Source organism: Dasypus novemcinctus, chromosome 8, assembly GCF_030445035.2.
Source record: "Dasypus novemcinctus isolate mDasNov1 chromosome 8, mDasNov1.1.hap2, whole genome shotgun sequence".
Taxonomy (NCBI): domain Eukaryota; kingdom Metazoa; phylum Chordata; class Mammalia; order Cingulata; family Dasypodidae; genus Dasypus; species Dasypus novemcinctus.
The window spans coordinates 80,565,302-80,590,187 of record NC_080680.1 but is presented as its reverse complement, the minus strand read 5'-3'; the positions used below and the strand labels follow the sequence as shown (position 1 = coordinate 80,590,187).

The 24,886-nt window shown below is 52.1% G+C and overlaps 4 protein-coding genes across 7 annotated transcripts in view; 2 read left to right on the top strand and 2 right to left on the bottom strand.

The window, feature by feature from the left end:
- Positions 1 to 703: 703 nt before the first annotated feature.
- Positions 704 to 9,048, bottom strand: RGP1 (RGP1 homolog, RAB6A GEF complex partner 1). Its single transcript, XM_058302062.1, has 9 exons — positions 8,946 to 9,048; positions 8,456 to 8,590; positions 8,005 to 8,141; positions 7,644 to 7,727; positions 7,394 to 7,543; positions 6,984 to 7,130; positions 6,645 to 6,772; positions 6,252 to 6,441; positions 704 to 5,730 (listed from the first exon to the last, which is right to left on the bottom strand). The coding sequence occupies exons 2-9, from the start codon at positions 8,569 to 8,571 to the stop codon at positions 5,507 to 5,509; spliced, it is 1,176 nt and encodes a 391-aa protein (XP_058158045.1). The 5' UTR covers positions 8,572 to 8,590; positions 8,946 to 9,048; the 3' UTR covers positions 704 to 5,506.
- GBA2 (glucosylceramidase beta 2) lies at positions 8,468 to 21,751 on the top strand. The gene is made up of 18 exons (XM_004457320.4): positions 8,468 to 8,616; positions 9,352 to 9,927; positions 13,273 to 13,364; positions 13,575 to 13,690; positions 15,825 to 16,043; positions 16,358 to 16,597; positions 16,808 to 16,910; positions 17,066 to 17,219; positions 17,309 to 17,434; positions 17,646 to 17,818; positions 18,053 to 18,157; positions 18,380 to 18,487; positions 18,590 to 18,741; positions 18,864 to 18,970; positions 19,104 to 19,246; positions 19,454 to 19,569; positions 19,668 to 19,859; positions 20,143 to 21,751. The coding sequence occupies exons 1-18, from the start codon at positions 8,570 to 8,572 to the stop codon at positions 20,416 to 20,418; spliced, it is 3,045 nt and encodes a 1,014-aa protein (XP_004457377.2). The 5' UTR covers positions 8,468 to 8,569; the 3' UTR covers positions 20,419 to 21,751.
- On the bottom strand, positions 20,720 to 24,198 carry CREB3 (cAMP responsive element binding protein 3). Of its 3 annotated transcripts, none has more exons than XM_058302061.2 (9): positions 23,904 to 24,198; positions 23,657 to 23,804; positions 23,514 to 23,581; positions 23,316 to 23,405; positions 22,380 to 22,486; positions 22,213 to 22,281; positions 21,488 to 21,572; positions 21,311 to 21,395; positions 20,720 to 21,227 (listed from the first exon to the last, which is right to left on the bottom strand). In XM_058302061.2, exons 1-9 carry the CDS (start codon positions 24,057 to 24,059, stop codon positions 20,890 to 20,892), a joined length of 1,146 nt encoding a protein of 381 aa, XP_058158044.1. In that variant the 5' UTR covers positions 24,060 to 24,198; the 3' UTR covers positions 20,720 to 20,889. The 3 variants fall into 3 exon arrangements, with proteins under 3 accessions (XP_058158044.1, XP_058158043.1, XP_058158042.1); XM_058302060.2 differs by having other exon boundaries at positions 23,514 to 23,605; positions 23,904 to 24,192; XM_058302059.2 differs by having other exon boundaries at positions 23,514 to 23,804; positions 23,904 to 24,192.
- A 174-nt stretch (positions 24,199 to 24,372) lies between these two features.
- TLN1 (talin 1) overlaps positions 24,373 to 24,886 on the top strand; it is a 33,305-nt gene continuing 32,791 nt past the window's right edge. The window contains exon 1 of one of the 2 annotated variants that reach the window (XM_058302058.2): positions 24,373 to 24,719. The gene's annotated coding sequence lies outside the window, so the exon portion shown is untranslated. The remainder of the gene's footprint in view (positions 24,720 to 24,886) is intronic. The other variant, XM_058302057.2, reaches the window with a different exon arrangement.

Here is a 24,886-nt window from a genome sequence, read left to right as displayed (position 1 = left end):
TTGCAATAGCCTTTTTTTTTTTTTAAAGGTTTTTTATTTATTTCTCTCCCTCCCTCCCTTCTCCTCCCCCCCCCCCCCCCCCCCCCCCCCCCCGCAGTTGTCTGCTCTCTGTGTCCATTCTCGATGTGCTCTTCTATCCTTATCAGCGGCACCGGGAATTTGCAATAGCCTTTGACCCAAGAGAACAAATTATAAGGATCACTGATATAATCTGTGTCCATTTCTGAGGCAGGTAACAAATACCATTTCAGAGTTTATTTTAGAAGAGAATCAGAATAATAAATTGCCATGCTATAGTGAATAAAACAGCTTCATATTTCTCTCCTTTTATCAGTCATTGAGTAAATATAGAAACTTTATAATTATATGCCTGTTCACATTTATGGTAAATCTGTGAGTTCCTTCTCTTTGTAAATTATAGCCCAATGTCCCCCATCCAAAGAAATGTTCTACTTATTTCAGAAAACATAAGGCAGGTTAAATAGGGCTGCACAGAAACAAGTTAAAGTTACAAATAAAGACCATAAGATGAGGAGAGGAAGACTAGCAGTGCTATGATACTTATCTGGAAATACTCAGACATTAGCAACACAGATTTCAGCAAGCCAATGAGGAAAAAGAGGCACAAAATCAAGACAAAAGAAAAGGCTCATTGCCATGTAATCTTGACAGCCACTCTCTGGAATTTAAATCAAATACTGAGTCAGATTTTTAAACTTTTTTTATTTTGAAAATTCATACATTGATAAATATAATCATGAGATTTTTTAAATTACTATTAAAATCTAGCAGATCGATGCCTAATTTTTTGACAAGCACTGAATGGCAGGCAGTAATGTTAGACACAGACCATCTTGCTTTTAAGCTACCCACTACTCTTTTTGCTCAAAAACCAACAATGGCTCCATTCTACCTGCGAGACCAAATCCAGACTCCTCATCCTGGCATCCGCGGCTTCTAATGAGGCCTCTACTGACCTAGCCACAGCTGCACCCAGATAACCCCAACCCCACCACTCCCTAAAGCCCCCTTCGCTCTCCACACGGGCTTCTGGACAGACCTTATTTCTGGGGTTTGACTGTTTTCACTGTCCCACCTGATGTGGAATTCTCTCCATCCACCTAAATTCTCTCCGTCCTCCAAGACCTAAACTGAAGTTCTATTATCACTTGTCAACAGAACTGTCGCCCCTCAGGCCCTGACCTCTCAGTCCCTTCTACCTTTCCTTCTGGGCCTCACGACCTCCCCCCCTTTCCCGCGCCTCTTTCCGTCTAAGCACGTTCTCTGGGATCTCTCCCCTGCCCAGGACTGTTGCCTGCCTGTGGAGGAACCAGAACAGGAGCCCGTGTGAGCTCCCGTCCCCTGCGAACTCGTCTCAGGCTCTTCCACGCACCACCCAGGGATCCCTGCCGCCCAGCTGCCCCCTCCCGAATCTCTCCCCGCACCCGCCGGGTGCGGGCGGGGGTCGGCGGTGACTCACCGGGGCCGGAATGCGCTCACTTCCTCGCCCGCACACCTGCCCGGGCTGCTGGAGCGCTGCTGGAGCGCCGCCCGGCCGGGCCTCCGGCGGATGTTTGGCTTGTCCCCGCGCGGGCAGCGGGAGCCAACTGCCGCCTCCTGGCCCCGCGCGCCAGCCGCCGCGTCCCAACCCCACGCGTCCCCCACACGGCTGTTCCCCCAGGAGTTAGAGTTCGGCCCGATTTCAGACACCCCCGCACGCTCTCTGTAACTACAGGCGTGGCCTCCGCCTCCAAGGAGCTACACAAGCGCAGGCAGGAGCAACACGTCCTGGCGGACAAAGCAAGCCGGTTCCACCAACACCTCCCAACCGCCCACCTCCCCACCCCGTTTCTGGGAGAGCGATCCTGACTGACTGAAGCTCAGGCTCTCATTCCAGAAGACCCCTACTCTTGCCCGCAAATACCCACCTCATCCTCACTACAGGCGACTAACCCTCACTTCCCGTCCCCAATACCTTAGCATCCCTCCCAGCCCTTTGTCCCGTTGGGTTGGTTGACTCTAGGTTGCAAGACCAGAAGGTAGTCTATGGCCCAGCTTTCCTGGATGTCAAATGGACTCCCCTCCCTAGAAGGCAGCAGCAGAGCTGCTGACCAATGAATGCCAAGACGTCTGGGCCCTTGTGCCAGACAGGTGTTCTAAAGCCCTGCTCCAGCCAAGAGAAGGCCAAGGCCATGCCTCCTAAACAGCAGCGTACCATTAAGGCACCCTGACTAACGGTGAGGTGTAGACCTGACCAGGGTGAATGTGGCACATTCTGAATCTCCATCCACCTAAGCTGTCTTTCTGGAAGAGAACAGCTAGAGAGTTTGAGGCAGACTAGCAATGTTTTTAAATGCTGAAGAGGTGAGGCAGGGTGGCCCCCTGAAAAGGTCAGCCTGACTAGTTGTATCTGAACCCCAGGTGGACAAGGAGTAGGCGTCTGAGTCATCAGGACTAGAGCCTTAGAAGGAAAAATGGAATAAATGCCAAAGTGGCCCTGTGGGTAAGAAGGGAATAGTTGGAACAGGGGTCTATGAGGTGTGTAAAAGTGAAAGAAAGAAAAAAAAATCCAGCTTAGCCAGGGGCCTTTAGAATCAAAGAGATAGTTAGCATGAGTGACGAGAGAGAACTTGATAATTCAAGTGAGTGGGGATGGGAAGATATGGATTAGAATCCCAATGAGTAGAAAAAGCAGGAGTTCCAAAGTTAGGGGGAATAATGATGAGAAAGTGGTACCTCTTCCCAGGGCAGATGGAGGTAAGCGTACTAAACCAGGGAAAGCAGAAGAGTTATCAGTACCACTGTTTTTCAAACCAGACTTTCAAAATATTAAGGATACAAGAACCAAAGCAAAAATGCTCCTGGAGGTGTTTGTTCTTTGAAGGAGGTGGTTGGGATGACACAGAGCGTAAGTATGAAGAGGCAGAAGTCTATGCTATGAGATAGCATTTCTCACAAAAGCCTTCAGCTGTGTACACAAAGCTGCTGAGTCATTCAAAGAAAGAAAGGTCTACCCATTTTGTCTCTGGGCCCTAAGACCAATCACAGTGGCTACGATTTTCTGAGGTCTATGTGCCAGGGACAGTGCTAAGAACATTGCATGCATTATTTCACTAAATCCTCATAACAACCCTATGAATTGGTAGTATTATCCCCAATTTGTAGGTAAGGAAACAGGCTTAGAGAGTGAAGTAATTTGTGAAAGATCACATGGTTAGAAAGGGGAGTCAGGGTGTGAATCCAAGTAGTTCGACTCCACAGTCTATACTTTCCATCACCCACCTTGGAGTCCTTCAGAAGCTGCAGAAAACTCAAAAGAGGATGTCAGAAGATAAATTCCTAAAACCTCATTCTATCATGTAGAGGAGAGAGGAGGTACCTCTGTGAAACTGGAGTGACATAATGTTAGTGCATTTGGAGGAGATGGTCCTTATCCTCTTCAAAAGGGAGAAAACACCCATCTCCAAGTCTGGGAGATCCGTGTCTGTGGTGAGTCTTGGGGTGAAGAATGGATAGTTTGTCTCTGTGGTATCTGTGGAAAAGAGGGATTACCTACCCACCTACCCCCATCTCTGACAGCCCTGCCTCTAGGATGCTTCAGGGAGACCCTGCCCCAGGGTCTGAGGGAAGCATTCTTCACTCCAGGTGTCTGTTCCCTCTCCTGGATGCAGCCTCTGGCCGCCGCACCCTACTGCAGCTCCTCGGTTTGGCTGGGGCACAGAATTAGCCATCCCCAGGAAATGCCTCCCTCCGGTCCAGGCAGGGATCCCAGCATACACACCCCTGGAGTGTGTGTGTGGAATGCTTCCTCCTTTCCAGGTCAGCGAAGAGATGTGGGGACCACCTGAGGGCCCTCACCCCTCCCACCTCTTTGCTGGGGAAGTGCCCAGTCCAGTGCCCCTTCCCTGGCTACCTCCCTCCCACTAGCTGTGCTGGGGCATGAATCAGCTCTCACAGCTTGTTAAAGCTGGACCTCTTGTTTTCATGCCCTCACCTCAGGAAACAGAGTTACAGCTATTCCAGCTCTACTCAGCAGGGGGCCAGGGTCCTCACTTTATAAACATCCCCAAGCCTGTGAAAGCAGAGGGCACTGTGATGGTGTGAGACAGGAGCCCAGGGAAGAAAGAGAAAAACTAAGACTAAAGGAGAAAAACAAAGAAAAACCAAGGAGACAAGACCAGAATAGCCTAAACAGAAGCCAAAAGGAGTTTCAGAGGACTGTGCTGCAAGAATGGCCCTGAGGCTACTCTGGAGTGGACAGGCCAAAGGGACCCTGGGAGGCTGGGGAATCACCTGCTTGGTGATATCTCTACTCCTCCAGCACCCAGGAGTCTACAGCAAGTGCTACTTCCAAGCTCAAGGTAAAGCTGGATGAAACATTAGGAAATGATGAGCAGAGGGAGTTGGGGGGAGGGAGGCTTAGAGATGATTCTGTGTCAGAATACCCAGACTCCCTCTAGCTCTGGAACAGGAAAGAAAAACTAAGTATGGGGATAGGGTGCATTTACCCACTTCCCCCCAGACCAAAAGGGATTCAGTCTGCTCCCATCACTGCCTGCCCCCTCATGCTAACATTTCCTGTTCTTCCCTAGCCCCCTGCCACTATGATGGGAAATATTTTACCCTGGGTGAGTCTTGGCTCCGCAAGGACTGTTTCCATTGCACCTGTCTGCATCCCGTCGGTGTGGGCTGCTGTGACACGTGAGTGACCAAGAAGAGCCAGAGAAAATGGCTATGACATGAATGACTATGGGATGGCCAGGGAGTGACTAGATTGCTGTGATGTGAGAAGGAAAAGAGCAGTGTAAGATTGGCCAAACCTGAAGATGCCACCAAGGTGTTGGGTTCTCAGTGTTCTGAAGACAAGCAGTGCTATCAAGCTTCAGAGGGAGGGAGGTAGGGGTGGATGTGGAGGGAAACTATTCTTGCTATGAAATGGTAAAGTCCATATATGGTAGGTTACAGCTTAGTTTGGGGGAGCAAGGGGCAGATATGGCAGATATGGGAAGAATGCTTGAAGAGAGGTAATGTGGGGCAGGGATAAAGGTGGCCCTTCAGTGTGCTGACTCCTTCCTCATCCTTTGGTTCCCCAGGTCTCAGCATCCTATTGACTTCCCTGCAGGGTGTGAGGTACGTCGGGAAGCAGGAACCTGCCAATTCTCCCTGGTGCAAAAATCTGACCCTCGGCTGCCCTGCAAAGGGGGAGGGCCTGACCTAGAGTGGGGCTCAGCTATCACTCCTGATCCTGGAACTCCTGCTCCCCACTCCAGTTAAACTCAACTGACCACCCTTCTGCTGACTGCCCACTGCTATGCCATTCCCAAGGAAACCACTAGCGGCTGCCAGTTTATTCTGAATAAATAAATTAATGCTATAGCTGAAAGCCTGCCTTTTCTTGCCCATGCCATTGGGCCCCAGGTGGAAAAAGTGGCCCTACTGGAGTCCAGGTGCTGGGTTCTCAGTGCTCTGAAGACAAGCAGTGCTGTGGTGGGTGGCTGAGCCAGTTTCAGATGGTTATGGTGCTGGTGCTGGGGCCTGGGGCAGCATATGAGGCCAGGGTGGGGCTCGTAGGCAACACCTTGATGGGAAGGTCCCAGCTGAAGGTATCTACAGGCACTTGCTCCGGCCCTGTCCAGGTGGCAGGCTCAGGCTGTTCCATGGGGGGCAGGAGAGCCAAACCTGGTTCTCGGGATGTTACAAATTCAAAATGCAATCGCCACTTCAGGGACACTGTGGAAGAATAAGATATAGACAGAGGCATTAGCAGGCAGCAGGAGAAAAAGCCAATGGCAGGATGTGGTTAGAATGGAAAGAAAAAAAAAGTATTCAGGAAGAAAGGCAAAAGTGACAGGGCGGGGACTTCTAGGATTTTTTCCTAAGAAATCTAGTGTGTTAAGCAGAGACATGAGACAAAGACACTGGGATCAAGTACCTAATAACTCAAAAGTGGGACAGTCAGAACTTGGTAGCTCCAAGTAAACTTTCTGGGGGCTCAGGGACCAGTACATTACAGGGTCTCAATAGACAGGGGTGGGAAAGGAGATCTGCAGAGTTGTTAAGGGTGTGGGGATCAGTGCATCTAGGAAACAGGAGTAGAGGATGAAGGTCTGAGAAAGTGTTAAGGGTCAGGGGCCAGATGTAGGTATGTCTGTGAGAGTGTTAGGAATCAGGATCCATTACACTCTAACTAAAACCAGCATTTTATTCCTCTTCCTCCCACCCCCTTCCCCCAGTAATGGTCAGAGTCTCACCAATGGCTGTACAGAAGCCTGGGGTGGAGCTGAGAGGGATGGGGAGGGAGAAGCTGGTTCTGGTTGTATGTAGGCAGGACTCCTGGTGCCGGGCATGAGTCATATGGGACACAGAGGGGGCGCCCCCTGCCCCACGGCGCTTCTGGTACTCAGGCTGTACACACTCCTCGGTCTGTAAGCTTACTGAAAACTGGGAGCAAGGAGAGAGGCAGGCATTTGGCAGTGCTAACAGTGGGTATGAGGGCAGCCCAACCTCCAGCTCTACCCACCAACAGAACCCTGGGTGACCCTACTATCCACTTCCACACACCGACGCTCTTCATGCAGGTCCTTCTCCTCCTTCCACCCTAGCCCTTGATGCCCAGCACCCCGAAGGCCCCTCCCCCCTCTCACCTGCAAACAAGCTACGGTTCCTTCCCCTAAGTTTAAGGTCCCCACCACGTCCTCGCCGAGTCTGTACACAGATTTGAAGATGCCAAATGTCCCAACTTTCCCTCGGCCATCACTGATATTGTAAAGATCTGGGGAGAACGGGAAACTTTAAGCCTGGAGTCCACACTGGGGAATGTCTAGGACTGGAAACCAGGGGTCAAAAGATGGGGCTTTTCCCTATAGCTGGATTGAGGTACTAACAGATCCTCAGATGTATGTGACAGTCAGGAGAATCTGTCTCTAATACAGAAATACTAGGAGAGGAGGGATGGAATGGGGCAATTCTGAAAGAGTTCTCACGGAGGCTGCGGCAAGATGTGGCAGCCATGAGGCGCTCCCCAGCCAGCTCGGTGAGCCATGAGTCCTTCTTCCCACTTTCATCCCCCTCCAGGAATGGACTGGATGGGGCTACAGCCTCATCCTGGGGAAACTGGACATCTTGAAGGCCTAGATAGAACGAAGAGAAAGGTAATGGTGGGAGGGAACAGAGATGCGAGTAGAGGTTAGGTTTTAGATAATCTGAGAAGGATAAAGGTAATGAAGCCATGGCTTAGGCACACATCTCAACCTAGTCTCCAGAACCATCTCTCCCCAATTCCCTACCGCTAGACGAGGAAGCATCCCTTCAGCCCCTCTCGCAAGTCCCCTAAGACTACTTCTGTTTTAGTGGGGCCCTTCTCCAGCCCTTCCCTCCAGGACCCCTAACTTACCAGTCAGCACAAGAACCCTCAAAGGGACCCTGAGTAAAGTGATGGCGGAGTTGACACGCTGGCAGCCAATGGTCAGTTTGTAGACGTACTTGACTGACTGACCCCGAAAGGAGGGTGGTCCCTCTATGGGCAGCACTTCGCTGTAGGAGTCTGGTTGGGAAGTAGTAGTCAGGGCAGCCAGAGGCAGCCAGAGAAGTTCTCCCTCCAGGAGTCTTAGGAGGCAATTCAGGGGCAAGGGACAATCACTCACATGATTTAGACTCTCCAGGGTCTAATCTCAGGTCACAGAATAGAATTTTTGGTGGAGTAGAAAGGATACACTGACCCCTCTCACCTAAAAGAGATAAGTAAGACTGTAATCTAGGGACCCTATTATCCAGTACTATGTAAAGCTAACATAGCAAGTGGGGGCAGTGAAGGGCTGCCACCAAAGGTCAGCACAAACCAAGCTACCCCTCTTTCCCTATTGAGAGAGAGGAGCATGGCCTTATACCCCCAAAGCAGCGAATACATTTCCCACATTCTCAATTTGACAGGCACAGACAGACCCACAATTTCACCATAGGTGACATGACTCCATCCCTCTCCAAAAGATATGCCCCACCTCTAACCTCGGTGTGGCAGAAAGACAGTCTGGCTCTCAGGCTGGACATCTGGCTGACTGGAGTCAGGCGGAGGTAGTGCTACTCGACTCTCACTGGCATGGAACTGGCAGTGGATCTGGGCACTGGCCCAGGCCAGAGTCTCACTATGGGAAGAAGAAAAGGAATTATCAGAGAATAGTTCCTTGCATCACAAATGCCCTCTCCGCCTCCCTACCACACAAAGATACCATTAAACAAAGAGTAGTATAGGTGTAAAGGGGAGTGTGGGTGGAGGAGGAACCTAGAGAGGAGAGCTGTCATCCACATCTTCTGTTAAACAGCCCTCTCCTACAATGACAGCACAATGAGCAAAAGGTGTTGGTGTACTACAGGACAACCTGAGCTCTGGCCTGCCACTGTAGATACCAGGCTCCCTCCCAGAACGGCCACCTTCATCATTCAGTACCACCATTCCCACCTGGATGCAGAGGTGGCTGTGGGAGGCAGGGGGTTGGTGACCGTCACCACACACTCCAGCGCCTCCCCCGCCAGAAACACAGGGCCCCGGCTCAGCTCTGCTACCACCTCAATCATGGCAGCTCCGGAATCAGATCTAGAGGGAAACAAGGGGGGCCGGAGGTCAGTACCACGGCAGGGAGAGGGGTCCGAGGCGAACACCTGGGGGTGACAACTGACGAGGCGGTCGGCGCCTCGGCGCAGGGGGACGCGCCTGGATCTGGGGAGGGGGCAGGCGACGGGAGGTCGGGGGGCAGCTGACGTCAGTGCTGCCGGGGCGGGGGGACCGCTCCGGGGGCGAGACCCCCGACGCTCTCGGCGGCGGGTGTCCCCTGCCCGCCCGCGGCCCGGCTCGGCCTCCAGCCGCTCCCCTCCGGCGCGCGTCCCCCCGAGGCGCGGCCACCCGCGCGCGCGCGCCCCTGCGCCCGGCCGCCCCGCGCCCCCGCGCTCACCTGCCCGGCCCGCCCGGCCCCGCCAGGTGCGCGCTGCGCCCGCGGCTCCGGCGGCAGAGGCGGGACTTCCCTCGGCCCCGCGCGGAGCCCCTTCCGGCCGGAAGCGCCCGCCGGGCCGGACCGGAAAGGGCTCGGCCTGCGCGGGGCCCGGGTCACCTTCCCCCGCCCGCAGCTGGCGCGGACGCTGCCGGGGAGCGGCCGGCGGGGCCCGCGCCGACCCTGGAGGGCCTGGCGCCGCCGCGCAGGGACCGGGCCGAGGCGGCCGCAGCTCCGCGGGCGGCCGCGGGGGCGGCGCCGTGCGGGCGGCCGCGGGACTCCTCCCCTCCCCGCGGGCCCTGCCGCCCTCTGGCCTGGCGCGCCGGTCCTCGCGGGCCAATGACGACCAGGCCCGACCCTTCCCGCCCAGGACTCAAAGAGGCGACGGAGGGAGAGCTCGAGACGGCCTCACTGCTGCCGCTGCCGCGGCGACAGCTCCCGGGCCCCGCAGAGACACCAGCTCTCCTCCGCTCTCCCCAGCGCCCGGCCCTCCCGGACGCCACTTCACCACCACCGGCGCGCGGATCTGGACTTGGCTGGTGAGATACTTTGTACCGAAGGGCGCGGGACCCGGGGCCATCCAGGTCGTGGGGACCCAGGATACAGAGAACATGGAAACCGGCATCCCAGCTCCGGAACAGACCAGCTGTCCCAGAGGGGATCCGCAAGTTTGTTACCCTGAAGATGCTGAAGACCCTGAGGCTGTGCGGGTTGCAGATTGCGAGAGCCCTGCGGACAATCGACCTCAGAACGAACCGGCCTACTGCAACTGGGAGGACTCTGGGCACCTGATGACTTCCTATGAGGGTAAAGCTAGGGGCTACCAGGTGCCTCCCTTTGGCTGGCGCATCTGTCTGGCTCATGAGTTTGCTGAGAAGAGGAAACCCTTTCAGGCCAAAAACATCTCCCTAAGCAACATGATAAAGCATTTGGGCATGGGCTGGAGGTGAGTAGCCCCTATTTCCTAAAGGACCTTTGGCTTCACTTTGTACCAGAACAAGACGTCCAGCAGAGGTGCGGCTGGTGAGAACACAGATAGGCCCCTCCCAGTCAAGTGGCCTCTGTCCCCAGCATATTCCAGACCCAAGGTTCCCGAGGGTGAAACTAGGTCACATCTCTTGGCAACCCTCTTCCTCCAAGCACCGTGTCTTTTCATGAAAAGAGTGGGAACATCTGGGTCTGCTGTCAGCCTTTTTCACTTAGGCTCCCTCTCACATACTCCCTCTTTTCCAAAGACTTCCCTCTGGGATTAGCTGTACTTTGTGACACGGTAGGAAAGGATAGTCTGGCTTTTGCAGTACTGATGCAGTGTTGTTTAATTTGGGAGGAGGAGGTTCTCAACCCCACATCCCCCTGAGCTTCTGGGGCATTCTCTGTGCCTCATTCAGGCATGTGACATACCACGTTACAGTCCCAACATTCATCTGCCTCTTTCCTCAAGCTTCAACCTGCCCACTCTTTACCCTAAGCAGAGGGTGCTACTGTTCACACTTTCCCTGGATAGATAGCCTCTGAGGCAAAGAAAGACTCCTGACCAGAGGCGTACCACCACAGGCGGCCCCAGAGCTCTTGGGAAGTCTCACAGCCTGCCCTAGTTCCCCCCACCCAAGTGTTGCAGGCATCCTCACTACCTGTCCTGGGCTGTAGAGCCTCTTTATCCCTCCAAACCAACCCACTGAGTTCAGAAGACTAGTGACGTGGAGCCAGACCTATGAACAGGAACAGGTGGATGTCAGCACAGAAAGGCTCACCCTGAGGTCACCGTGAGTCAGTCCACACAGTAAACAGAGCTGGGGGGAGAGACGTAAAGGTTGGGAAACCCGGCCCTGACAGCCCCTAAGTAAGGGAGCCTTCACTTCCCCTATATATCAGCACTGTACCTAAACCCAGCCCAAGGCAGTAGGAACGGCCTGGTGCCGCCTGGATATCTAGCTCCCTTGCTAGTTCCTGTGGGTGGCCTGCACCAGAGATGAGTCACCTCTCCAGCTGCTGCTTGCAGTTAGCCCAACTTTGACCCCAAAGCCTTGGGGTCAAAATAGGATCTAGGGCTAGGATACCAAGAGAAACACAGTGGGATCCATGGTGGTGGAGACAACGAAGTCAAGAACAGGTGGGCATCCAAGCTTCCCTTGGTCCCTGAGTATGAGCTGAATCATAGAGGCCAGAAGCTGTGCTCAGTCCCCGAGACGGTGGCTCCCCATACCAGGATAGGGTGGGGGTTGGTGACATAGGGCTTTTGGAATGGGATGAGGTCCTGCATTGAGAAGAGAGCAAAGGTGAGACAAAGAAGACTTCTGAATGATAATTCTGAGTTGGGGCTGAAATTATGGAGAAAACAGGAATGGCCACCTGCTAAATTAAGGGAGCGAGAGAGAGGTAGATCCCAAGAGGGAGATGAAATGGGGGCACTCCAAGAGAGTGCCAGCAAAAGAGAGTTCTCTAAGGTTCAGTGTGGTAAGAACTCAATTTTGATTGATCCCCATTCCTATTCACTCATTATATTGAATGAGCCATTGTTCTGCCTAACTTCGTGTCTTGCATTTCTTGGTCCTCTCTGCCATAATCTCTACTATTCTCTCCCTTCCTTTACCAATTGTTTCTGGCCTCTAGTTTCAAAGTCCAGTTTTCTCAGAACAGGGAGAGAGAATTTTCTGCCTTTCCACCATCTCATCCTTTGTCCATCCTTCTCCCTCACTTCCAGAACGTGCTGTCCTTATTCTTTAATCCTCCACTTAGCTCTTGTCTTTCACATCTCCTAAGCCCCACTGTTTGTATATTAGTCCATTTGTAAACTCAACAAGTATTTACTGTAGACTATGTGCCCTGCCCCATGCTTAGAGCTGTAATAGTCATCTAGTCTACCTCACTGTCCCTTTTCTCAAGGAACTTAAAAATATGTCAGACTCACATTAGGAACATTGAAATACATCAGTGTCTGATTAAGAATTGCAAGAGTATGTAGACACATAATTGTACTGGGCACAGGTATTCCACTTTATGGCTTTCCTATCCATTATGTCATTTGATCCTTTCCACCATTCCATGAGGTCGTAGCACAGGAGGTACCTATTTCATAGATGAGGAAACTAATAACTCAGAGGAGTTACTTATCCAACTACATAGTTACAAATAATGAATAATGGGTATGAAATGGTTGAATGAGGAGGAGAGTAGAAGTGGGAGAAGGTCTAGCAGGGCAGGGGTGCTTAGTGAGAACCCATCTGAAATGGAAATGTGTAGGAAATAAGATTAGAAGGTAGGCATGGGTAAATGCCAGAGCCTTGAATCTAAAACTGAATCATTTGCCTATTGGATACATCCCCAGAAAATTCTGAACAGGGCTGTGACAAGACCAGGAAAATATTGAGATTTTGGAAGGTTTTCCATTTTTGCTTTTTATAATCAGGAATAAAATAAACATTTTAAAAAGAAGAAAATTAGCCCCAGCAATCTATGCTGGGATGGTGAGGGTGGTATATGGGCCAGAAAGCCATAACTGGTCCTTTAAGTACCTCAGATAAGCACTACTGAGGTTCGTTTTTTTTTTTAAACCTGGCTTGCTTTTTCTTTTTTTTTTTTTTTTTATTTGTTTCTCTCCCCTTCCCGCCCCCCACACCCCCACCCCAGTTCACCCCAGTTGTCTATTCTCTGTGTCCATTTGCTGCGTGTTCTTCTCTGTCCACTTCTGTTGTCAGCGGCATGGGAATCTGTGTTTCTTTTTGTTTCGTCATCTTGCTGTGTCAGCTCTCTGTGTGTGCGGCACCATTCTTGGACAGCCTGCACTTTTCTTTTGCGCTGGGCGGCTCTCCTTATGGGGTGCACTCATTGTGCGTGGGGCTCCCCTGCGTGGCATGGCACTCCTTGCACACATTAGCACTGCGCATGGGCCAGCTCCACATGGGTCAAGGAGGCCTGTGTTTGAACCGCAGACCTCCCATATGGTAGGCGGACGCCCTATCCACTAGACCAAGTCCGCTTCCCACTACTGAGGTTTGAACTAAAGCAGTAGTGGTAGAGTTAGGGAGGTGAGGGAAGATCTGAAAGCTCCTCCAGAGAAGGATAGAGAGAACAAAGACAGTCCCACACTGTGAGCTGATGTGTCTGGGTAGATGAAGGGACCCTGAACTATAGAGAAGTCAAGAAGACAAGAGGTTTGGAATAGGAGGTGATGGGGTCCTCGGGCCATGTAATTGAAGGTAGCAGCTGGGTGTCCAGAAAGAGGTAGGTGACTGCAACTTGTGAGGCACCATCCAACCACCCCCTTCCCCTCACACTCATGTTTCCTCTTCAGGTACTTACAGTGGTGGTACCGGAAGACCCGTGTGGAGAAGAAGGCAGCATTCATCGACTTATTCAATTGTGTACCCCTGAGGCAGATCTACGGTGAGCCTCACCCCAGCTCAGCCCTGTTCAGAGAGGGCCCAGCTTCCATGTCTGCCTCAGTTAGAGAAAGAGTCTTCCCACTTATGCAAGTTCCCAAGTTCCCTATCTCCTAGATTTTTAGAGAAACCCATCCTTATGGTCCAAAAGTGAGAAATGGGCTTTTCCCCCTCTCTTCCCACCCCCCACTAACCATTCTGATTCTCTATCTAGGTTGCCCCTTAGGTGGAATCGGGGGAGGCACTATTACCCGTGGCAGGAGAGGCCAATTCTGTCGTTGGCAGCTCAACCCTGGAATGTACCAGCACCGGACAGTCATTGCTGACCAAGTAAGAGCTAGGAATTGGAGGAGAGGCCACAACACTTTCTGAAGGCCAGGAAGAACCTCTTGGCTAATACAGGATGTGGCAATTAAATGTACACACGTTTCATTCCAATAAGTACTTTCAGAATGTTTTCCATTTGCGCAGTCCTGTGCTAGGATGTACTATAGGAGTAAGACACATGCAGAGCACACATCCCTTGAAAGAGTAAACAGCCCTGGCACCCCTGCGCCCTCCATTTTTTCTATTAAATGTCTCCTGCCTACTTACTTCACTGTCCGACCCCACTAGCTGAGTTAGTAAATAGAGATTCCCAGATCATTTAACCTGGTTGAAAAAACAACTGATGGGACTGTAGGGAGATCAAAACCAAAACATCTATAAATACATGGAAAAAAGATACCTAGAGCATCTACTTCTTATCCTGATTTGCCAGTTCTGAGCCAAAGGTCAGTTCCTCTGCTGGTGATCATTCCTCTGAAGGTCTCTCTGACTTAGGGCCTGGAAAGCCCATCCACTCCCAGCCTTAGATCTCTAGCCTTCTTCTCTTTTCTGAAGCTTCACTTCTTTACCTTTTGTTCCCTTATTACATCTGGGCCTTAAATTGCCAGAAGCATGTGGCCAACCTTTCATCATGTACTTCTAGTGACCTCCCATTTTGAGTTGTCCATCAAGTTCCTGTTTCCTGTTTGAGGGATGCTTCCAATTTTCAGCTCATCGTCAAAGGAGAAATGACTGGCATATCTTGAGTTCAGTTAATGACAGTGTCCTTCCCATTTCAGATTTACCAACCCTGCGCATGCCCCAAGCTACCTCTCTGGCTAATCCTTTAGGTATCCTGAGGGGAATGCCTTCCAGAATTGCAGCTCTACAGTTAAAGTAATAATGGTAGCTAGCATTTATTGTGGGCTTAATATGTGGTAGGCACTGTGCTAAGTGCTTTTTGTATAATATTTATTTTCATAATTAAAACAACCTTAAAAGGTTGGTACCATTATTATGTCCATTTTACAGATGAGGAAACTAAGATCTAGAGAGGTACCCAAGGTCACTTCATAAATGGAAAGGTTGGGATTCAGAACCATTCTTTCTATGGTCAAGGGCCTGTGGTCTTAATCATTGTTTACTATTCCAGCAATATGAAAAATCAGTTTATATATACAGTAAATACATCAGGCATAGTTTGACCCACGGGAAGAGAGATTAATCCCTCATAGCTCCTACCCTCTAAGAGGTTAAATTTTTACTGGGGAAATAGGACTTACAGAAAATGGAGACTAAGACCACGTCAGTGCCAAAACGTGAGGGATGGATTATGTACTGAGAAAAAAAAGGGACACTATTGCAGACTTTGCTCATTCTCTCCACACATATACGCCAACTGTGCCTGAAGAGGGGTACATCAGTGAACTAGAAAGTGTCCCTATCCTCAAAGAACCATAGAGCAGTGGGGGAGACGGAATGGTAAATACATATATAGTTTGTTGAATGCTAGAATAAATGGAGTATAGGGACACGTAGAATGACTTGTTGCTTGAGGAGGAGGAGGAGGAGGAAATAACAGTTGACCTAGCTTGAAAGATGAGGGGTTTCACCAGATGGAGAATGAGGCATAGAGGAAGTAGAGGGAGCAGAGGCACGGAGGAAGAAGAGTAGTGTGCTCAAGGAACAGTGAGTGTTCAGTATGGCGATATAGGTGCTTGAACGGGAAATTAGTGTGATCGACAAGGAAGAGGCCAGATCAAGAAGGGCCTTGAAAGCCAGGTAGAAGGGTTTAGACTTTAGCTGGAGGGCCGTGGGGAGTCACTGCAGCATTATAAGAAGGGACTGACATTTAGATTTATATGTAAGAAAGATTACTGATACTCAGATGAGAAGGGGCATAGTAAAAGCAGAAGTGGTGAAGGCCTACATTAGGACACTAAGACCACAATAGTGAAAAAAGGAGAGGAAGCCCAGAAAAGAGATGATGGAGAGGCAGCAGGACTTGGTGGTGACTCACTGAGGTCGGGGGGGAGGGGGGGGAAGGCCTGGGTGATGACTGAGGCTGGTGGTGCAACTGCAGGCTCTGGAAGGGGAGGAGCTACTTTGAGGTGCCTGTGGGTTGCCCCATTCCAGCCTGTCAGCCCTCTTGATTTAGTTCACAGTGTGCTTGCGTCGGGAAGGGCAGACCGTGTACCAGCAAGTCCTGTCTCCAGAGCGCCCAAGTGTCCTACGCAGCTGGAACTGGGGCCTGTGTGGGAACTTTGCTTTCTACCATGCCCTCTATCCCCGATCCTGGACTGTCTATCAGCTTCCTGGCCAGAGTGTCATCCTCACCTGCCGCCAGATCACACCCTTCTTGCCCCATGACTATCAGGTGAGGCTCTCTGTCTGTTCCCTCCCTTGTCCTCCCTTCCCTGGGATCTGCCTCTGTTAGAAATTCTATGAACTTTGGACGGGAGGGGGTTGGAGTCATGAACATTGTACATTGGCTTCCCAGGCCCAGCACCCTATTGGTTCCAGTCTTCTCTGTTTCCTGGTAGGCAGCCTGCCTGGGAATATGGGAAGTGGAGTGGGAGACAGCAGAGACTATACTGGGGAGTACTGGAATCAGCTCCTCTGTACCTAAGACTGATCTTGGGGAAGAGGAACAGGGTAGACTGTAATAAGGTCCTTGGATTTTGCCCCTAGGACAGCAGCCTGCCTGTAGGAGTCTTTGTGTGGGATGTGGAAAATGAAGGGGATGAAGCGCTAGAAGTGTCCATCATGTTCTCCATGAGGAATGGCCTGGGGGGCGGGGATGATGCCTCAGGCGGTTTGTGGAATGAGCCCTTCTGTCTGGAGCGTGATGGAGAGACTGTACAGGGACTGCTGCTGCATCATCCAACCCTCCCAAATCCCTACACAATGGCGGTGGCTGCACGACTTACGGTAATGGAGGGGCCTGCCCCATACCTTAGCCCCTAAACCCCTCTCCAGCCTACCGTGGTCCCTTGATTTCTTCAACTTCTAAGTCTCACCCTCACCACAGTCCTTGATCCTTTAGAATTTGAAGGTGGGAATATGTAACAGGCACTGGAAAATTAGTCGGAATCCAACATACTTGTGGGGCTCCTCACAGAATCTCCGGTCCCTTCACAGGCAGATACAACGGTAAGCCATGTCACAGCCTTTGACCCTGATGGCACTGGGCAGCAGGTGTGGCAGGATCTTCTTCAGGATGGACAGCTGGACTCTCCTGCCGGTGATGGGGGGCTCTGACAGGGAGGTGGTGGGAAGAGATGTCCCTACCTTGGGAACTGGGGTGGAATGTAATGGACAGGCCTTGTACCCTTGTCAGGGCTCCTTAGCCATAGGGCTGAAGGGTGCCAGTGCTGATTCTTCCCATTCTTCTCCCAGGCCAAAGTACCCCCTCACAGAAAGGAGTAGGCATTGCTGGGGCTGTGTGTGTTATGGGCAAGCTGCCACCTCGAGGCCAGTGCCGCCTGGAGTTCTCACTGGTTTGGGACATGCCCAAGGTCATGTTTGGAGCCAAGGGTCAGGTCTACTACAGGTGATGAGACTGAGAAAGTACAGAGCTCTAAGGGGCTGGGGCCCTGCCTAGGGCCCAGATTCTCATCCCTCCCCTTTTCCCCACCCCAGGCGATACACAAGGTTCTTCGGACAAGACGGTGATGCAGCACCTGCCCTTAGCCACTATGCACTGTGCCGATATACAGACTGGGAAGAGAGGATCTCAGCCTGGCAGAGCCCAGTATTGGAGGACAGGTGCCAGTGGGGCCCATCTCTGTGGCCACCTTGCCTTTCCCCCAGGGACTTATGCTCCAGCTGGAACTCCTTGATTTCTCCACCCACCACAGTCAGCAGAGCTGTACTGAGATTCACTTGGTGCCCCCACTCGCTACTGAACCCCAGAATCCTTCCTTTGCTGAGAGGTCCACACTCATTAGACCATTCTTCCCTCCTCCTGACTCTCCAGATCTTTGCCTGCCTGGTACAAATCTGCACTCTTCAATGAACTGTACTTCCTGGCTGATGGGGGCACTGTGTGGCTGGAAGTTCCTGAAGACTCCCTACCCGAGGAGCTGGTGGGGAACATGAGGCAGCTCTACCCCATCCTCCGGGAATACGGTCGATTTGGCTACCTTGAGGGTACGGGATGCTGGTGGGCTGCGGTACAGCAGACTATGCCCTTGAGGCCAGTTACTGCCCTACCATGAGGCAAGATGATGGCTTTTGCCTACCTCAGAGTATTGGTTGGGAGGAGGGGCTATCCAGCACATGGGGACTGGTGACAGTACCCCACTTTCAACTCTAGAAAGCAAGCTACAGCGAGGGATATGAAGGGGAAACAGAATTCTGGTGACTGTTTTCTCACTCCTACAGGCCAGGAGTATCGCATGTACAACACATACGATGTCCACTTTTATGCTTCCTTTGCCCTCGTCATGCTCTGGCCCAAACTCGAGCTCAGCCTGCAATATGACATGGGTGAGGGTCGCCCTTGTGCCCCTTCTGCCCCCTTGCTCCCCAGATTCCTGAACCTTGCAGTCACTCAGATCCTCTTCCTCCCCCTCCTCCCCAACATTTATCTGCACCTTGCTTATTGGTTCTTCTTTGGGGTTATTTACACAGTTCTGTGTCCCACGCCAAGTCTGCCCATTCCCTGCTGTCTTGGGGTGGGACTCCCCAAATGTGTGTCTGCCCCCCTAGCTCTGGCCACCCTCAGGGAGGACCTGACAAGGCGACGGCACCTGATGAATGGAGCGATAGCACCTGTAAAGAGGAGGAACGTCATCCCCCATGACATTGGGGACCCAGGTAAAAGGCCCTCCACTGCGAGGTCAGCTTCCCTCCCTCAACTTTCACACCCTGTACCCTGCCTGCCAGTGCAAATTAACAAGGTCTCCTTCCCTCCCACAGATGACGAGCCTTGGCTCCGAGTCAATGCATATGTGATCCACGACACTGCTGACTGGAAGGACCTGAACCTGAAGTTTGTGCTGCAGGTTTATCGGGATTATTACCTGACTGGTGACCAAGGCTTCCTGAGAGACATGTGGCCTGTGTGTCTGGTAAGGGATACATGTGCAGTGGCCAATGTGCCAGGGCTATGACCGGCTTTTGGGGAGAGCCTAGCTGACTATCATTTCATTTCCTTAGAATCTAGTTTCTCAATGTCTTGGTCCCTCTCTAGGCCGTGATGGATTCTGCAATGCAGTTTGACAAGGACCACGATGGACTCATTGAGAATGGAGGCTATGCAGACCAGACCTATGATGGATGGGTGGCCACAGGGCCCAGGTTAGGGGATAGGGGTTGCCGAGAAAGCTGAGGTGGGGATGCGGGGCTCAGGGAAGAGTACCGTATGGCCTGTTTCATTGCATGAGGGTGGCTGGAGCTGCCAGTCTGACCCCAAACCCATTTTCCTGACCAGTGCTTACTGTGGAGGGCTGTGGCTGGCAGCCGTGGCTGTGATGGTCCAGATGGCTGCTCTGTGTGGGGCCCAGGATGACCAAGATAAGTTTTCTTCCATCCTCAGCCGAGGCCAAGAGGCCTATGAGAGGCTGCTGTGGAATGGTGAGTTGGGGGGAGGGTGGTTGGAAGGTCCTAAGGAGGTTTTTTTGTTTTTCTTTTCTTTTGAGGTGCCAGGCCCAGGGATTGAACCCAGGTTCTCATATATGAAAAGCAGGTGCCCAACCACTTGAGCTACACCTGCACTCTCTAAAGAGTCTTAAAGTAACTCTTGGGAAATATGGAGCCTGACTTTGCCTTCCTCTACTCCAGGCCGCTACTACAACTATGATAGCAGCTCCCAGCCTCAGTCTCGTAGCGTCATGTCTGACCAGTGTGCTGGCCAGTGGTTCCTGAAGGCCAGTGGCCTAGGAGAAGGAGATACTGAGGTGAGAGGGACTAGAAAGAAGAGCTATAGAGAAGGGAGGATTCTCCCTGGAGGTGGGAAGCAGGTGTAAAGGACCATGTTTCTACCCTGCCCCTCCAGGTATTTCCTACCCCACATGTGATCCGTGCTCTCCAAACTATCTTCGAGCTCAATGTCCAGGCCTTTGCAGGAGGAGCCATGGGGGCTGTGAATGGAATGCAGCCCCATGGTGTCCCTGATAGATCCAGTGTCCAGTCTGATGAAGTCTGGGTGGGTGTGGTCTATGGGCTGGCAGCCACCATGATCCAGGAGGTAATGTACACCCCTCTCCATCTCCCCACCATCTGCACCTTGGCCCAGCAAACTTCCTCATCTAACAGACTTCAAGGCCTAACCAATGCCATCTTATCCTCAAAGCTTCCCCCTTTTTCCTAGCGTGCATCCTAACTCCCACCTCCTTTAGTCTTTTGCCTGGGTCATCTGTCTCCCCTATAACTGGGAGCTCCCAGATGGCAGAGACTGCATAGTCACAAGTATCCAACAGAAGTGGCTGTTCAGGAGGTACCAGTGATATGACTGCCATCTCTCCCCACAGGGCCTGACTTGGGAGGGCTTCCAGACTGCTGAAGGCTGCTACCGCACTGTTTGGGAGCGCCTGGGCCTGGCCTTCCAAACTCCTGAGGCTTACTGCCAGCATCAAGTGTTCCGCTCACTGGCCTACATGCGGCCACTTAGCATCTGGGCCATGCAGCTGGCCCTTCAACAACAGTGTAAAAAGTCCTCCAGACCAATAGCTGAACAGAGTACAGGCCTAATCACAGGGCCTAAATTTGGGCCAAAGGAAACCATAACAAACCTGGACCCAGAGTGAGTCCTCTCAACTGTGGGAGGAAGATGCCAACATTCTCCAGCCTTGCCTTCTCTCCCTCCCCCACAATCTCCTGCAGCCCTGAGCCACCAGGACAATCATGCCTCCTCCCTGCTCTCTCCCCAATTGTGCCAGTAAAGAGAGGTTGGGGTGACTCAGGCATCAGAACCCTTTATTTATTTCCTCACCACTTTCCCTCACTGCATGAAATGGTCAAGGAGGCAGTTGATTCCCTCAGGCTCATTCACAGGGTGATAGAGACACACGGGTACTAACAGTAGACATAGAAAGCCAGTAAATCTGGTGTTTTTGAGCTCTCAGGCTTCCTGGCAGGGCACAGGAACTGAGGCCAGCCCCTCTCCCATTCCTTTTTTGTTTTTTGTTTTGTTTTGTTTTTATTGGTATTTATCATTCTTTTTTATTTGGATACAGAGTGGGAGCCCCAGGCTCCTGCTGAGACCCCCACATCCCCACCTAGCCTGTGTATCTGCCCTGCAAGATCACAGATGAGGGGCTGTGGATAAGAAGCCATCTCCCTTCTTTTGTGAGATTTACCTGCAGGAGAAGGATGGGACTTGGGCAAAGGGGCTTTGAGAAAGAGTCGAGGACTGGCATCTTCAGGGGATGCTCTGCCCCAGGAGCCTGGAGTATGTGATAGAGCAGGCAGGAAGAGTTGCCAGGGGCCTGGAGCACACGGTCTGAGCTGTCCAGCAGCTGGCTTGTGCTGTCCTTTGGTACCTCTGACTGCAGGACAGGCAGCTCCCGCTGGTGAGGGTCCTCACTAGGGAGGGCACGAAGCTGGCGGGACAACACTGAGGAAACAAAGAAGGTCTTCAGGGGCAGGCCTGGGCCTCTTCCCTAGCCTGGGCCTTAATGGCGTCCTCAAGCCTCTCACCTCCGTGCTCAGCTGGGAGGCTCCCCCTTGTGTCCGAGGAGTACATAGCAGGCACGAGGAGGAGGCAGAAGGAGAAGAGTAGGACCTGGAGCACAGAAAAAGAGATGAAGACCGGCTCTAGATTGTACCCTGTCCCCACTGCCTGGAAAGGGATCTCTCCTCCAGCACCATCCTCACCAGGACACAGGTGCTGCTGCTGCTGCTTTTGTTTGATATCTGAATCACGGAGGCCTTGAGTTTCCTCAGCTGATCCAGAAGGGATCTACAGGAAGAAAGGGGACAGTGAGCAACCCCTGGCCTGGCACCCTGTTAAGGCCACTCCTTCCATCTGTGCACTGGAACCTCTCTCATACTTTTCTTCCGATTTTTGCCAATAACTTCTTCCTCTCTGCTGACAAAATGTATAAAGTTCCACATTAAAAAAAGAAAGAAAAAAAAAAAGTCTCCGCCTTACCCTGACTTAAACTCCTTTGAAAATACCTTTAGTAATTTTCCAGTGCCTGATCAACTAGGCACATGATCCTTCCCAAGCATTCCCTGAACACTTCCCTTTTGGCCCCAATACCTCTGTGTCAGGGTTCTAGTCCAACTGGACTGTGTTCTTGTCTTTCTGCCTAGAATGCTTTCCCCACTCCCAGAACCCTACCTCTTAAATGCCATCTGCCCCATGAGGTCTCTTGCTCCCTCCTTTCTCCTTCTTGTACTTAATTTATCCTTAGTTACTTGTAAATTTATTCTCCCACTATGGAGAGCTTTTTGGAATCACTGATCTCAAGAATTCCAAGCACCAGACCTTGCATGAGGGAGCTGCCTGATTAGAAATCAAGTGTAGAACAGAAAAAAGTGGGACGCATTACATGGCAGTCAGGGAGGGAAGGGACTGATGTTAGAGGGTTGCTTACAGATTCTGTTCCTCCAGGAGCTGCACTTTGTTCTTTAGCTCTAGATTCTGGGCTGTGTATTTCAACACCCTAGGGAAATAAGATAGGCATATGGCCTGTATCCTCCCTTCAAAAGCCAACTACCTCTCCTTCCCCCACCCCTCTCTGAGTCCCTCTCCCTATTATACCTGCTCTCTAAACCCCCCACATACACCTTCTTCTTTCTACGACTTTCTTGAGCAGACTTTTTGTTTCGAATCTTCCTCCGCACTCGTTTCAGAGCCTGTTCCTCCATCTAAGAGAAGACAGGGAAAGGGATGTCATCAGAGAAACACTGGACCATAGAGTTAGAATGCAAGTGAGTTCAGTCTTCTTCCCTAAGCAGGAATCCCTTCCACAATCTCCCTGACCAATAGGCACTTGGCTTCTGTCTGAATGCCTATGAATGTCAGGTGTTCATACCCTCATAAGCCCAGACCAAGTTTAAAATCTTTCTTATCCTTTGCCAACATCTGCCTCCTTATCTCTCCATTGGATTTACTTAGTGTCTGATCTCTGGGGCGATGTAGAACAATCTCTCTTCAGCTATGTTAAGGCACGTGACATTTCTTCAGAATCTTCCTCAGAGTTAAAAACAAAACCTGTACAAAATTTTTAACTCATCCTGCTCTCCTTAGGATGGACTCCATCCTTCTGATAACTGTCAACAATCTAGGCTTCAAACTGGACACTAATAAATGCTCTGGCCAGTGAAGGAGAGCAGTCATTGCCATTCTGGAGGCAGGGCCCCTGTCAACATAGCCTTCCAATCCCATTCAGTTTTCAGTAGCCACATCACACTGCTGACTCAGTAAAGAAGTTATATGAGTCAATGAACATTGAGTTTTTTTTCTTAAAGACAACACCAAAATTTGTATAAGCTTCAGACCTCACAAAATCAGCATCTGCCCTTGTATCTAGCATGTTAACTACATGCCCCAGCTTCTTATCAGCAAAGAATTTGCTGAATTTCTTACCTCGGTTTTCAAGTTACTGATAATATACTTAACAGGATTGGCATACTTGGTACTTATACAGTCCCTCCTCTAGCCTCCCCCCCCCCCCCCCCCCAATGAGAGCCTTACCTTAGTGAGAGGAAGAGTCCCTGGCAGAGTAAGCCCCTCCTTCTCTAACAGCCTCTTCTCTTCATCTGTCAGTATCAGACTAGCAATCTCCTGGGGTTATGGGGTGGTGGGTAACAGAGTTGGATGGGGAGATCAGAGAGGAATGGAGAATCCTGCCCCCACCCATGCAGTGTGGGAATAATCCTATAATTTAAGTACCTGCTCGGCTAGGTCCTCCACCTGCAGTGGAATCGTCTGGGGACCCTCCTTTCCACAGCTCCCGCTATCTGCAAAACGGAAAGGAGAGATAGCTACATCAAAGAGCTCTCTCCTCCTTCCAACTTTACGTATTTCAGACTCACCCAGATCTACCGAGACGTCTTCCTGTGGGAGGGAGTAGGTGTGATCATGGTAGACAGGATAGGAGCTGCAGGAGCTGAGAATATTCAACGATGCTGGGGAGTTCAGCAGGGAGGCCAGGAAATCCCCCACCTCCCATTCGCTCAGTGCCTGTATAGGGTTCAAATGAACAGGTCTTGACCTATCACTACCGCCTACCTCACGGACGCCTCCTGGCCGGCGCCTCTCCGACTCAGAACTTTCACCCACCTCAGAGAGTGGCAGCTCCCAGTCCTCCAGAGCCTCGGCGGTCTCCTCCGGCACCGCCCCCAAATCTCCGCTTTCCTCTAGCAGAAAATCCAGCAGGTCCTGGTCACCGGGGCCCAGCGCCAGGTCCATCTGGGGCTCAACAGAGGGTTCGACCATCTACCCGGCTCCAACTCCCGTCCCCCAGCCACGACCTCCAGCCCAGCTGGCCTCCCCAACTATCCGCAGGCTCCTTTTCCGCTGGGCTTTCCCCTCTCAAGTCTGAACCGCCCCCCAGAGCCGAGTCTCCGCAGCTTCCAACACAACAGAAGTGACGCATAGAGCTTCCCGGGCATTCTGGGACATGGAGTTCCTTCCAACTCGGAAGTGGCCTCCTCGGTGCCGCGCCACGTCCCTGGGGCTATGCAAATAGAGGGGATGTCCCTGCCGCCGCCCCACACCCTGAGGGAGGGGATTCTGGGGATCCGCCTCCGCCCTCGCCCAAGGAGAGGAAAGGAAGGATTAGAGTCTAAAAGCGAACTTGGGCACGCCTCTCGTGTTTTCGCAGGAGTGCGCCGCACCCTTGCTTCCTGCCGGGGAGGGGCTGCGGGTCTTTGGCGGGCTCTCGAGCATCGAGAGCTGGGGCCAGAGCAGCTTCCTGCAGTCCCTGCAACCATAGAGCGCGAGCCCAGGGCGCCGCTCGCGGGCGGGGGACGTTCCGGGACGGAAGTAGCCAAAAGAGTGTCTGTCGGCGGGAGGGCGAGGCCGGAGCCCCAGAGCGACCGGGAGAAAGAGCGGGTTAGCGGGCCGGCGGGCGGGGCACAGAGCCGGACTGCGCAGGTAGGCTGGACCGGGCCGAGCCGGAGCCCCGGGGTGGGGCCGCGAGGCCCGGCCTGGGAGGCGGGCGGACGGGCGGGGTCCCTGACTCTTCCTGAGTCTCCTGTTTCGGATCCTGTTGGAGAGGTCAGCGTCCACTCAGTTCAGTCGCATTGGATTCGGAGCTAAGG